Source organism: Rhizophagus irregularis, chromosome 9 (assembly GCF_026210795.1).
Source record: "Rhizophagus irregularis chromosome 9, complete sequence".
In the NCBI taxonomy this organism is placed as follows: domain Eukaryota; kingdom Fungi; phylum Glomeromycota; class Glomeromycetes; order Glomerales; family Glomeraceae; genus Rhizophagus; species Rhizophagus irregularis.
Window position 1 is genome coordinate 4,065,556 of NC_089437.1, and position 14,658 is coordinate 4,080,213.

The window sequence follows — 14,658 nt, forward strand, 5'->3', positions numbered from 1 at the left end:
GGAGAAACCCAATGGACAATAGAACAAGTACCACGGCTTGCTTGGACCAAAAGTTGTTTGCCAAAGATGGGAGAACCAAGATCATCCAACGTGACAATCCAATTTTTTGTAGTGGGAGGAGAGGATAAACAAGGTGCTAATTCATAAAATGAAGAATCATTCGTATGCATAGTAACGAAATGATCCAGTAAACGATTATTGGAGTCAGGAATAGTGGTAGCTTGTTGAAGATCTTTGTACCAATAAGGGATACGACCAGGGCCACGTCGTCCAACCAAATTGTCATAGTAAGCCTTTCAGGAAATTAAATGAGTTCCTTGGGGAGTAACAAGCTGAGATAGATAAAACAGTTGTCATTTTCGCAGAATGGGAAAATAAGCTTTAAAGGCTTTAGGCGTCATGCATTCAAATAAAGGAACGCATCCATCTAACAGAGATAGGTTCGGAAGCTTCGAAAGTTGAGTATGAAGCAAACGAAAAGGAGTAGAAGATAAGATAGCAATAGTGCATGCGATATAATCTTTCTTAAATGAAAATAAAGAAGACCATATAGACCAGTCCTTAATTAAAAGAGGAGAAATAGGAATCAAAAAATTATATTGAATTAAACACAATCTATAAATAAAAAGAGATTGAATAAAAAAAGAAGAAGAATTAGCCATTAAAAATAAATTAGTAATATGACATTGTCGTTGATGAGCAAACAAATTAATCAAGCCCAAGGCTTGAGACAAAAAGAGAATAGGATTGGGTAAAGAACGAGAAAAATTCGCTTTGTGCTTTACAACAGATCGTATACTTCTCGTTATTAGGTGGCAGTCAGACTCAGACAAGTGAGTAACTTGCATCCGGTATTCAAGCTTTGGTATAAGAACAGCATTATGTAAATACACGACTTGTTTAGGGGAGAGCTTTGCGGGTCGGATGGTCACAGCAAATGAGCAGCATTTGCGTTTGAGTTGTTTTTTGACAAAATCACGGGAGCTCTTGATGTTAAACCAGACGCCTAAAAAACGAAAAGAAGTTGTCATAGAAATTGGGGTAATAGTAATGAAAGGGACACTATTTAAAGAGGATAAATCCAAATTAAAAGTAATAGGGAATAAAGTGGAATTCGAAGTCAAAAGCAACGAATTGGTAATTAACACATATTTGTTATGATTGGCAGAAGTGTTATTGATCTGATAAAATTCTTCAGTAATGGATAACATAAATTCCATGCCAGCCTTTGACGAGGAAATAAGAGTAGAGTTATCCATAAATACTAAATTATTAATCTTCAAATCAGAAGAAGGATTTGGAGAATCAATTAAAGACGATGTAAAAAGAACATAAGGGTCCATCATTTCATTCTTCAAAACAGTAAGTAAGGGGTCAATATATATAACCCATAAAAGAGGAGAGATAACTTCGCCTTAGTCAATACCAATGTGAACCCTATAAGCAGAAGTAGATCCATGAGCAGTGAAAACGCGATTAGTGCGTTTCGTGAAAAGTAAAAGGATAAACTTAACAGCGGAAGCTAGAAGACGTATACGTTCTAGAGCAAAATGTAGCATTGTCAGATCGACTGAGTCAAAAGCTTTAGAGATATCTTGGGAGAGAATCCAAAGTGGGTTTTTATTGATATCAGCATCATGGATAATAGATTCTAAAGTAATAATAGGGTCACGGCAAGAACCACCAGGAAGACCAGCGAAGTTACCACCTTTAAGAACATCATGTGAAGCCATAATAATAAAAAGGCGATTATAAAAAAGTTTGACAAGAGATTTTCTAATCATGTCAAGTAGAGTAATAGGACGAGTATTTTTTAATTGACATTTCCATTCGTGAGGCTTGGGAATGGGGAAAACCATTGCTTGTCGCCATAAATCGGGAATATCAGCTTTGGAAAGGCATGCTTGAATTAAAATAAGGAGCAAAGCCAAAGTACGAGTACCAAGGTGTTTGAGCATTTCGTATGTAATCATGGAAGGACCAGAGGCTTTACCGTTAGGAGTGGAAGAAACAGTGGAGAACCATTCATCAAGGGTAGGGGGAATCATTAAAGAATCATAAATGGAGGAGAACACATTATCCATAGGTTGATAGGCAGAAGACCATCGATCAGGTAATGTATCGATAGACACCGGAGGAGTGGACTTTATAGGTACAAAGTTTTGAAAATGGTTAACAACAGCATCATCTATGTCCTTAGGATCAGTTAGCAACTGGGGGTGAGTAGGATAGTTGATAAAAACACGGTCCAAAGTGATACGGCGACGAGTGCGAGAAAGTGCTGAATCAATAAAAGAGGAAAGGTCAGTCTCAAAGTTATTATTTCTATCGTCCAAATGAGCACGGATGGAGGAGTCTTGAAATTCCTTTTCTTGTAATAAATGAAGTCCCCGTAAGGATTTTGAGATATCAGATAAATTATCAAGAAGTGACTTGAAATTATCTTGTCGACATGATGAAAGAGAAAAGGGCAAAGTGGGAATGGAAGTAAATACTTTCTTATACAATTGAAGAATGTTTTGAAGTCTGTGCAAATGAGTAGACCACTTATGTTCATGAGCAACAGAATAAGATAAAGGATTATTGCGCAATACACTGGTCAGAATAGTCCATTTCGGCAAAATTTTAAATTGCCGAATGTTGGACGAAATTTGGTCTGACCTTAGCCGATCAGTACCAAAAAAATCGGCAACTAATTTTATAGGCGATTTGCACCGTAACGCCTGCCACTCGCAATTAGAAATTGGCAAAGTTTCGGAATTAGTTAAAAAAAATCGGCTGTACATATCAATAAAATTCGAACCTGCCATGCAAATGAAATTCGTCATAAACAATCGACTATTCGTCTAAAAATCGATATTGATTTAAATTGCCGATTTGCAAAAATAAATAAAATCGACCATAATAATTTTGACAAAATTTAGCAAATTTAAGTTTTAAAATAGCGATTTTATTTCGATTGATTTACCAATTATTTTAATTAAATCGCAAAAATTTCCTACAAAAATAGTAAAAATTTCCTACGAAAATAATACGAAAATAATACTAAAATAATAAAAATTTCCTACGAAAATAATACGAAAATAATACTAAAATAATAAAAATTTCCTACGAAAATAATATGAAAATAATACTAAAATAATAAAATTTCCTACGAAAATAATACGAAAATAATACTAAAATAATAAAAATTTCCTACGAAAATAATATGAAAATAATACTAAAATAATAAAATTTCCTACGAAAATAATACGAAAATAATACTAAAATAATAAAAATTTCCTACGAAAATAATATGAAAATAATACTAAAATAATAAAAATTTCCTACGAAAATAATATGAAAATAATACGAAAATAATAAAAATTTCCTACGAAAATAATACGAAAATGATAAAAAAATCCAATCCACAATTCCACAAAAAAACCCATAATTTTCAAAAAAAAAATCCAAAAAAAAACTGACGAATCAATCTAAAATTCGAAAAAAAGTTAGTATAACAAAAACTCAAAACAAAAATTAAAGTACAAATTTATACCATTTTTCTGTTTCATCTTCCGTTTCCGGCGATTCTTCCACTCCAATTGGTTCCGATTCTTCCACTCCAATTGGTTCCGATTCTTCCATTCCCGTTGGTTCTGAATCTTCTATTACCTCTATTTCATCCATCTCCGCCGACACTTCCGCATCTTCCGCCATTATTAGATTATCCATCGTTTGAATCGGCGTCTCCGGCTCAGAAAAGTCGGTATCGGCCGGCGTATTCTGCTCCACATAGGTCCAATTTGGAGCACCTCGTGGATGACGAGAGACGATATTATATATCTCATCGTCATAATTTCGCGTTCGTATCAGTTGTGCAGATTGAAGAGAGAAAGCGTGTTAGTCCAAGATATTTTGTAATAAATCTATTAACTATTATTAGAAAAAAAATCAACCCTATTACGAAAAAAATAAAACAAATAAAAAATAAAAAATAAAAATACGACAAATAAGTTATTGAACCTCTTCAGATCTCCAAGACGGATTATAAACATTGATATGTCTTTTACCGTCTGGTTGCTCCTCATCCGATTCAGAATACTCTGGAGAGTGATATCGGTTGTCGCTTAAAACATTCAAAAGTTCTTTTCGATCATAATTCTCCAGTTTTTCGTCATTTTTGTCGAAAAGCGATTTTGCGCCTTTAACTCGTCGTGCTTTTTTCTATATTTAAAGTTTTGATGAATGATGAGATTTTTTTTTTTGAAATAATAAAGAAATTATTTACCTCATTTAACCGATTGTTTCGATGTAGACGACGATTATCTTTGTCTAAAGTGCCACATTGTTTATATAACAAACGCACTCTGCGATGTTTATGTAAAGCGGCAAGCCAAGACTTGACTTGCCTGTATCGTGGAGTATACCTTGGCTTCATCGCTTCAATTAATCGAGGTATAATCTGTTGAAGAATTTCATCATTCGACTCACTGCTAAACTTTTCATCGTATATTAATTCTAGTTCAATCGGAAAAGTTTTTAGAATCGTCTTCATCTCGGCCTAAATTGAACAAAATATCGGTTTAGCGAGCGTTAAAAGCATACATTGAAAGAGGAATTTTGGACGAACCCTAGCTTCTTCTTCATCTACTTCCATTTCATCTTCAGGATCGCGCACAAGATTTTTTCCTTTCCTACGCTTTGTTGGTCATTGATCCTCTTCAAATTCGATATCTTGAAGGTCAGATGAATGTCGGTGACGCAAGCCGTCGTTTTCCTGACTAAGTATATTGTTATACGATTGTAATTGGCCAACATCTAGCCGTAGGTCACGCAACTCGCCATTTGCATTATCGAGTTGCCGATTTAATTCGTCGATTCTTCCCCGTAAGTAGGCATTTTCTTCTCGGAGATCATACGTTTCTAAAAAATGTTAAAGTCGACCAGAACTCTAAAATGAATACAAAAGTCAATTGTAGCTCACCATTTACATCTCTAGTCCAATTACTACTATAAGGTTCACGTATAATTGGCGTTGATTCTCCTCTATATGGTTCGGCGATGCGTATATTACTCCTATATTGGTTCGGCGTGCGTACATGTTCCTATACGGTTCGGTGGTGCGTGTAACGGGCGTTAATTCCCTATGTATATTGTTCTATACGGTTCGCCTGTGCGTGTAATGGGCGTTAATTCCCTACGTACATTGCTCCTATATGGTTCGGCTGTGCGTGCAACGGGCGTTAATTCTACGTACGGTCACATTGACGACGGCGTACCATCCTGCTTTGTTGCGAGTACAAGCTGGATGGTACCACTAAGCGAAATGGCCCATTATCTTCCGAAGCTTCTGGTATCGACGTTTGTTTTTGAGTTTTGGTAGAACCGGAACCGGAAGCTGCGGATTCCTGTATCGACGTTTGTTTTTGAGTTTTGGTAGAACTGGAACCGGAAGCTACGGATTCCTGTATCGACATTTGTTTTTGAGTTTTGGTAGTACCGGAACCGGAAGCTGCGGATTGTTGTTTCGATGCTTGTTTTTGAGTTTTGGTAGTACCGGAACCGGAAGCTGCGGATTCCTGTTTCGACGCTTGTTTTTGAGTTTTGGTAGAACTGGAACCGGAAGCTGCAGATTCCTGTATCGACGTTTGTTTTTGAGTTTTGGTAGAAATGGAACCGGAAGCTGCGGATTGTTGTTTCGACGCTTGTTTTTGAGTTTATGTAGAACCGGAACCGGAAGCTGCGGATTGTTGTTTCAATATCGACATTTGTTTGGGAGAATCGGAACTTACAAATTCCTGCGAAGAAGTTTGTTTGTGAGATTTCTTGACGACTTTTTTCGACACTTTTTTTTCCAGATCGTTTCATTCTTTATAGAGATTTTAATAAACAGAAGAATAGTAAAATTAGTAAATAAAGTAGTACTTTCTTTCAAAATGACGAAAAATATTGTTCGATTTATATAAAAGTTGATCAATATAAAAATGTATTGCAGATTTTATAAAAATTACGAGAATTGTTTATCGAAAAAATAAAATTATTTTTGCGAAAAAAATTCGATTGATGGAGCTTTATAAATTCAAAATAAGCTTTCCTGGGAAAAAGTTTATTTGATAAAAATAAAACCAAAATTTGATTTATAAGTTAATTAATCGTTAAAAAAAGTCTAATCGAAATTAAACTTTTATTAAATCAATTGCTAACGGATCAATTTAACCGAAATTTTCAAATTAAAAAAATTTCTCATGATTGAAAATTTAATTAAATCGACTAAATCAAAATCTCGAAATTAAACTTTTATTAAATCAATTGCTAACGGATCAATTTAACCGAAATTTTCAAATTAAAAAATTTCTCATGATTGAAAATTTAATTAAATCGACTAAATCAAAATCTCAAAATTAAACTTTTATTAAATCAATTGCTAACGGATCAATTTAACCGAAATTTTCAAATTAAAAAAAATTTCTCATGATTGAAAATTTAATTAAATCGACTAAATCAAAATCTCGAAATTAAACTTTTATTAAATCAATTGCTAACGGATCAATTTAACCGAAATTTTCAAATTAAAAAAAAATTTCATAAAATTAAGAGAAAAATTGACTTCATTTGTCAAAATTTCGTTAAATTTTAAAGTACATATTAATTATAACCGATTCTTTATCAAATTTTATAAAACATGACGAGAAGAAGATCGATTAATCAAATTATGGGTTCGGAAAGGATAGCAAACCGACTATCTTCTAGAAGGTTTAGCAAAAAAAGAACCAAAGTACCTTGTTATTGTGACAAATGTAATGGAAAACTGGTTGTAACACGAACCAAAATGCTTCACGAAGTGGCGGAAAACACAACTGACTCGAATCTTAATAGTGGTTTGGCTTCATTGTTACTAATTAATCAAGAAGAGGATTCGACAATAACTTCGTTAGAAGAAAATCCGATAAATGAAGATATTTTGATATCTCCATTAAATGAAGAAATTTCGGTAATAACTCCTTTTGAAGAAGATTCGACAACAATTCCATTAAATGAAAAAGATAATTCGACAACTCCAGAATACAACAAAAACGAATATATTTTTTTACCTCGAAGCCGTATAAGAAGCTACGCAAATCGCCCACAAATTATGCTCGAACATTCAGGAACAGAAGATTTGAGCAATTCTGATTATGAACAACATACTGATACTTCTTCTTCTGATGGCAATGAGTCAGATGATGGAACTTTTGCCGATACTTTTGAAAATTATTCACCGCCAGATTTTAAGTCATATCAAGAGGAAGAAAAAATAACAATAGATGATAAATTTTCATGGATTTTATTGTGGATAATGACCTTTCGAAAAAAGTTCAATCTCCCTGAAACAGCGACCGAATCTCAACTAAAATTCATGAAAATAGTGTTAAAAGAAATCGGTGAAGATATTTACGATAGCTTTCCTGACTCTCTATATCTGGCAAGAATTCAACTTGGCCTGAAAGATCATTTCCATAGTTTCGTGCCATGTCCGAAATGTCATAAATTATATAATAAGACAGACATGGACGAAATTCAAAAAAATGACAGTATCGGTATCATAAGATGCAGTCACGTCGAATTTCCAAATTCTGCGTCTCGAAGGACGAAATCGTGTCAAACGGTCTTGGCTGAGAGAGAGGTTAAAAAGCCAGAATTAATATATCCGTTTGTACCGATTCATCAACAATTGGAAGCTCTATATCATCGGCCTCACTTTGAACGGTTACTTTGACATTGGTCAAATCGTCGACAATTTAATAACATACTGACCGATATATATGACGGTCAAATCTGGAAAACATTCAGAGAAACTGACGATGAAAATTCAGCCAAATTTTTCCGACCAGAAGTAGCCGATTCACATCTAGGACTAATTGATTGATTCCAGCCCTACGATGGTACATTTTATAGTATCGGGGTAATTTACGCGGCTATCTGTAATTTACCCCGTGACATTCGGTTCAAGCGCGAAAATTTGCTGGTTCTCGATCTACTACCAGGACCGAACGAAGTAAGCTTGCACAAGATTAATCATTATATTGCGCCTATTGTCAATGAATTAGAGTTACTATGGAGTGGAATAACTTTAAATCGAACATTTGAGTGCCAAAACGGGAAAAATATTCGTGCGGCTTTAGTACTAATTTCGTGCGATATCCCTGCTTGCTCGGAAAATATGCGGGCATATTTCAGCTTTGGTTTCTTGCCATCGGCGTAGATTTGAAACGAGCAAATTATGAAGACCACCAACATAATTTTGCAGGTATGGAGGATATGGAGAATTGGTTCATTACTCGCGATTCGACCAAACATCATCGGAATGCTCTTGCATGGCGAAGTTGCAATTCCACCAATTCAAGAAAGAATTTCGTTAGTGAAAAAGGGGTTAGGTGGTCGGAGTTACTTCGATTGCCGTACTTTGACCCAATTCATTTTATTATTGTAGATCCAATGCACTGCTTATTCTTAGGAATTGCGAGGTGGATAATGAAGAGGATTTGGATCGACGAGGGTGTTTTAACCCCGAACGATCTAAAGAAGATTCAAGAAAAAATGAATCAATTCAAAATACCGGCTGATTTGGGACGAATTCCCGGAAATATTGAGCGCGGAGAAGGGTTTTCGAACTATACAGCCGATCAGTGGCAAATTTTCTTTATGATCTACGCAACTACCTCATTGTGGGAACATTTACCGTCAAAAGATCGAAAAATCTTGACACATTTTGTTAGAGTTTGTTCTATTTTAGTAAGCCGAATTTTAGAAATTGAATTAATGGAAGAAGCTCATGAGAAGCTAATTAAAATAATTAAGCTTATTGAAGTACACTATGGAAGAGTAAAAATTACGCCTAATCTTCACCTTTCGCTCCATTTGTGCGATTGTTCGAATGATTTTAGTCCATTATATGCATTTTGGTGTTTTTCATTTGAGCGTATGAATGGAATACTCGGTAAGATATTCTTTTTTTTTACTTTTTTTACTTTATTCGGATGTTTACATTGTTAGTCTTATTTTTAATAATTTTTAAGGCTCGTTGCTAACAAGTAATAGACAAATTGAACCGGAAATAATGCGTCAGATAATGAATGATAATCGAATTGGAGATATCATTAGTTCTGACATTCAAACGAAAGGTTTAAAATTGCTTGAAGATCGATCCACAACTGGTTCAATATCGGCTGCGGACCAATTTTCTTCAGATGAACTAAAGCGATTTTGGCTAAATGCTAAAAACATACAGGAATCGACTATTACTGGATGCGAGCCATTTCCTGGAGAAATGCTGAAGCTCTAGTTCCGAAGCAATAATGACCGAATCAATGCTCGAACTGATGGTTGCTTTTTATAATGCTTCTTATATCGAAATGTACAAGTTTCGCAAACCAGCAGATGAAATTATCCAAGATTCTATAACAATTCGAGTAAAGATAAATCAATTTGGAAGATGCCGAATTGGTTCCGAAGTATTTGGCTCCGCAATGTCAGTTCGACATACAAAAAGCTCGTATGTCCTAGCCAAATTTATAACTAGTGATGGGGAAGTCGACAGTTATCCTGGACAAATTCAATACTTCTTCAAACATACAGTCGACTTGCCAAATGGACAAATAGAACATAATTTGGCATATATTCGTTGGTATCGACCAGCTAGTACGAGTGAAAGTCGATATTATTTTCATATTGATGATGAAGACGAGAGCTGTAACGTCAAGTTGTGGAAATCTGAATTTTATGATGAAAGCCGCGATTGTATTATTCCTGTACATAATATCCTTTGTCGATTTATACCATCGAAAATATCGAATTTCTACTCGGAGTAATGCTATTGAATATTTGGCGATTAATCCAATTAATCGCAAACTCCAAATTTGTTAATAATTAAGTGTTTTTAGTAAAAATCGGCCGAATTATTATTATTTTTTTAAAAAAAAAAAAATTTCATAATTACTTGTCGAGAGACACGTTTATTAGACGAAATTTCATTTTTACGAAATTTTTACGAAATTTCCAAATAAAGATTCTTTTGTAGTATTTTTATTATAATTTCTTGACGAAAGACGAGTTGAAATTCATTTTTACAATTAAAATTTTTCGTTAATGATTATGCACTGAATATAAACAATGTAAACAAATATAAATTCGAATTAAAAAAGAACATATTTTTTTGATTTTTTCCATTTGGCAAAAATGTGTCGATTTATATGACCAATCGGCAAAATTTTACTGAACGATCTCAAGTAACCATTTTTCGTATAACAATCGGTATAAGTCAATTTTTCACCAAAAGACTGAACGAGGTTTCGTTTAACAATCAGTATCAGTCGATTTGTGATTGATTTTACCGATTTTTACCATTGGTCAAAAAATGTGACGAATCACATGACCAATCGGCAAAATTTATGCTGAAAGTTCTTAACGGTCGAAAGTTTTGATTTCGACCAGTGATAGACGTATCAAATGCATAAGGCGATTCAAGAACCGATAATGTTGAGTTAAGATTTCCAGATCTTTAGGGACCTTAGGAGTATAATTGTTGCCAATAGTAAAAGAAGGTAAAGTAGCGTTGGCAGACTTAAGGATTCGTAATTGGAGATATTCGCATATTTGATTGATATGCCAAGAGGAAAAGGTTGAAGGTGAGATATCACATAAAACATCAGTTTTGTCAGTGAATTCCGTCCATTGGGTATCAGTAACAGAATCAAATTTGAAGACGCGACGGGTTTGGCGCTTAAGTTGTCGAACGCGAGCCAATTTGGTGGAGGCAACAAGTAAAGACATATCATAATATGAGATGACAGGGTTATGATCAGATGTGCAAATGTCTTGAGCATCAAAGATGCAAGCAGTAAGGGCAAATCCTTTAAGAAGAGGGCAGGACCAAACATAATCAACACGAGTAATTTGGTCATTGCGATGAAATGTACCTAAGGAGCTGGAAAGATTAATAGGAGTATAATCTTCATATCTGTGAGAAAGGAGATGAAAAAACAATCGGTGAATATGTTTTGAAGCAATTTGAGGTTGATTAAAATAAATGGGATAATATTTATCTAGATGCATATTAAAATCACTATAAACAGCATGGTAAAAACCAGCTTGTTTAGTAGTGGTAAGTTGGTGAATAAGCAAATCAATAGTGTCAGAGCGCAAAACACTTTCAGCAGGAGGAGGAATATAAATAACAAATACACGCAATTTAACATTGCCTTTAAAATATAAATCAACAGAAAGTAAACGTGAAGAATGAGATTTAAAATCCTGTACATGTGAAGCAAGAGAGTTTTCAATAAAAAGAGAAATACCACCAGAAGAAAGAATTTGTTTAGAAGTATCCAAAGTAGAAGAGAACACAGTATAATTGGAAAGACGCTAGGATAAAAACTTCATTTGCTTGGGGTGGAGATGAGTATCAATGATACCACCAAAAGAAATATGTTTTAAGGAAAAAAAAGTTGAAATTTCTTCTAATTTAGTTTGACCATACATTCTAAGGCCATTAACATTAAAAGAAGAAATATTAAATGAATTGGGGATAAAAGAAGTGTTACTAGAGGAAGAAAATAACGATTCATGTGAAAAAATTTCAGTAACATCATCAGGGTTGGGAGGGTTCCGTACAAAGGTGTCATAATTAAAATTATTGTCCGACATTAAAACACAATGATAAAAACAGTCGGGAAATTAAAATTTGGAGAAGAAAATTAAACAGAAGAAGCTGAATCAGCTTGTTCCAAGGGAGCACCACCAATGGAGCTAATGAATTGTTTAATATGACCAGTAAGTTAGTCCAATTTACTTTCAATAACAACTCTACTATTTTTGAGATCGTTAATTTCTTCTTGCGTGGAGGAAATAGGGGTAAAAGGAGGAGCATTTGGAGAAAGATGAGAAGGAGAAGGTGACGTGTTAGGAACAATAGTGGTAAAAGGCGGAGGTCACGTCAAAATATTTCTGGGGGTAAGGGAGATTTAACAGAAGGTTGGATGTTAAGCGGAATATGGGATACAGGGGCATCATCTTGCATGAGATCCAGGTCAGGCTCATTAGGTATAGGAAGCGGATCTAGGCCAAGGTGTGATTCGATTCGAGTCATCCGTTGGTCAGCAAGTTCAAGAGCAGAGATGCATTTATGAAAATTAGCAACTTCGCATTGCAATTCGCATAAAAGGTTTAAAATGTTGTTGGCATCATCAGAAGAAAGTGCAGAATTTGGAGTTTGTCGTGGCAAGGGACGTGCTATAGAACGAGAGGAGAAAGAAAAGGAGACTGATCGTTCTTTATTATTATGCTAGGCACGTTGGGAGGTATTGGGATTGGGTTTGTTATGATTATTAACATTATTATTGTGGTCATGAGAACTGTTATTAACACGTCTGGAATTAGAAGCTGATCGATCTTTGGATTTTGAGCGAGATTGGGAGCGAGAACGTGAATTAGCAGCATTAGGATTAGAGCGGCGAGGAGGTTGATTGACATTAAAACGCTCTTTGAATTTTACCACAGGGTCGCGAGTATGACTTCGTCCTCTAGTATGTTTGAGGGGACAAAAATTCAGGGCGCAACCTAATTTGCCACATCTGTGACAAAGTTTATTAGTATTATCTGGGGAGGACCAGAAAAGCACCTTGCCTTGGAAGCTGACAGTTTGTTCCATAGCAGCATCCATGGTTTTTTGGGAATTGAAAGTGACGTAGGCCCATCTTTTAGGTTTGTAAGAATTTAAAGAAAGCGGTATATTGACAGCTTTAGCGCCAAGGTCACGAGTAAGGAGAGCCAAATTGATATCCTTAACATTGAAGTTGGGTGAGAGTAGCGGCAACGTATTCGACGGCGCTAGAGGTAGGCTCGAATCTGGTCCAATCGGTTGGCATCCTGTGATCAATCCGTCTAATAGGCGGATTCGGATTGATCGATGAATCCGTCAAATGACTACATATGATAATGGATATCCGATCAATCCTATACGGGATCAACAAAAAATTTTCCTTTTTAGCAAATTTTATGTTACACGACCGGAAACTAAATTTAGAAAAACTGGTTTTTGTGGAACGGGTATCGCCAAAAATGGAAACGATCGACATACCCGTGCGTCACGTGACAACAATTAAATACCTAATCATAAATTCCGGCTGAAATTAAATGATCGGCAAAATTTTTCCTTTTTAGGATTCTTGTGAACGTCAAAATTTCATTTTTGCTGGGAAACAAAATTGCCTTTTTTGGATTCGTGTAACGTTACTTATACCCTAAAAAGGATAATTTTATACCGATTACTTAATTCCGGCCGGAATTATAATCAATCCGGTCAATCCGCGGATAATCCGATGATCCGATTTTTTTAATCCGGATTGATCGTCAACGATGATCATCGGATGACGGATTGACTAGAGATTCATCCGGGGCGCACCTCTAGACGGCGCGCAGCCTTTTGATCCATGTATAGGGCACGTGGAGTAATCCCGAGACAAAGGTGGAGAAACAGTATACAGCCTCATTGATCGGTAAAATGAGCAATCGAGCGCTACGATCATAAACGAAACAAGTTTCGCTGGACTTTGGCATTCGTGGAAAAGAGGCGGCAAGAGGTAATGTTTCCAAATTTTTTAAAATAAGCCATTAGGTTATCCTTTTTAATGAAGAAAATGATATCGGTAACTTGGATAGCGAGATCTTCATTAGATCGGAGTTGGCGGGGTAGGCCATGCGATGAAAAGATCAAGTCAGGGGAATCGGGATGAGTGGTACCAACGCACAAATTGCGTGCTTCAGCGGTATGGAAGTGAATAATGAGGCGTTTGGCTTCGCCAGAACCAGTCATACGCGCTTTTCCAGTGTAAGACTCGTATGTTTCTAAAAAAAGGTTGTTAATAGCCTCAATAAGAGCTTTATTGGTAGGGAATTTTTAAGAGATTCGGGGGCGGCATTTGGCGCAGTCGCAGCCTGAAAATCATCTCTGATTATGGCAAGGGTCGCGGCTTGATCGGGAGTAAGATCGCCATAGGGCGCTATTGGTATCCAAATTGGGTGACGCGTTAGGGGGTTGCTGTAAGTCTTTGTTAGAAGGTGCATGCATGGACGCGTCCACGTTACCAGAAGACGCGACGTGACTGGGCGCAGTTGGCGCAGCAGATTTTTTCGGGGAGGAGGTCAAAGTATTTTCGCCAGAGATATTTTTTTGAGGAGAAGAGGAAGGTCCATCTACTCCAACGTCAGCCGTCTGGTCATCAGCAACGTAGTCTTCATCCATAGAATTTTCAATAATCATACGGTTACGTTTCTGCTGGACAGTGTTTTCACCATCGGAGCTTGAATTATCGGAGTTATTATTATTTTTTCTTTCTTGACGGGAAGCTTTCCTACTGTTAGTTGGCGACTTCCACGCCTCTCGGCATAGACAGCATAGTGAGGAGCCAAGAGACAGTGATGAGCCCCATACAGTCACACCCTATACAGTCACATTTCTTTATAAGAACTCGATTTTGAGAAACGGTTTTAAATACTATCAAATTACCCCTCTATAATCACAATTTGACTATAATCACTATCACCGCATAATCCCAAACGGATATATCATTTCTATTAGTGATTAGACCTCTATTAATCACATTATAATTTCGGCCAAAAAGCAATTTCGCCCAGAATTAC

The 14,658-nt window shown here is 35.8% G+C and overlaps 1 protein-coding gene across 1 annotated transcript; it reads right to left on the reverse strand.

Annotated features, from left to right (window-relative positions):
* Positions 1-4,690: 4,690 nt before the first annotated feature.
* OCT59_029955 (uncharacterized protein) lies at positions 4,691-5,850 on the reverse strand (the record flags this gene model as incomplete). The annotated part of the gene is made up of 4 exons (XM_066146331.1): positions 4,691-4,905; positions 4,967-5,087; positions 5,262-5,665; positions 5,775-5,850. The coding sequence occupies 4 exons, from the start codon at positions 5,848-5,850 to the stop codon at positions 4,691-4,693; spliced, it is 816 nt and encodes a 271-aa protein (XP_065994985.1).
* Positions 5,851-14,658: the final 8,808 nt, after the last annotated feature.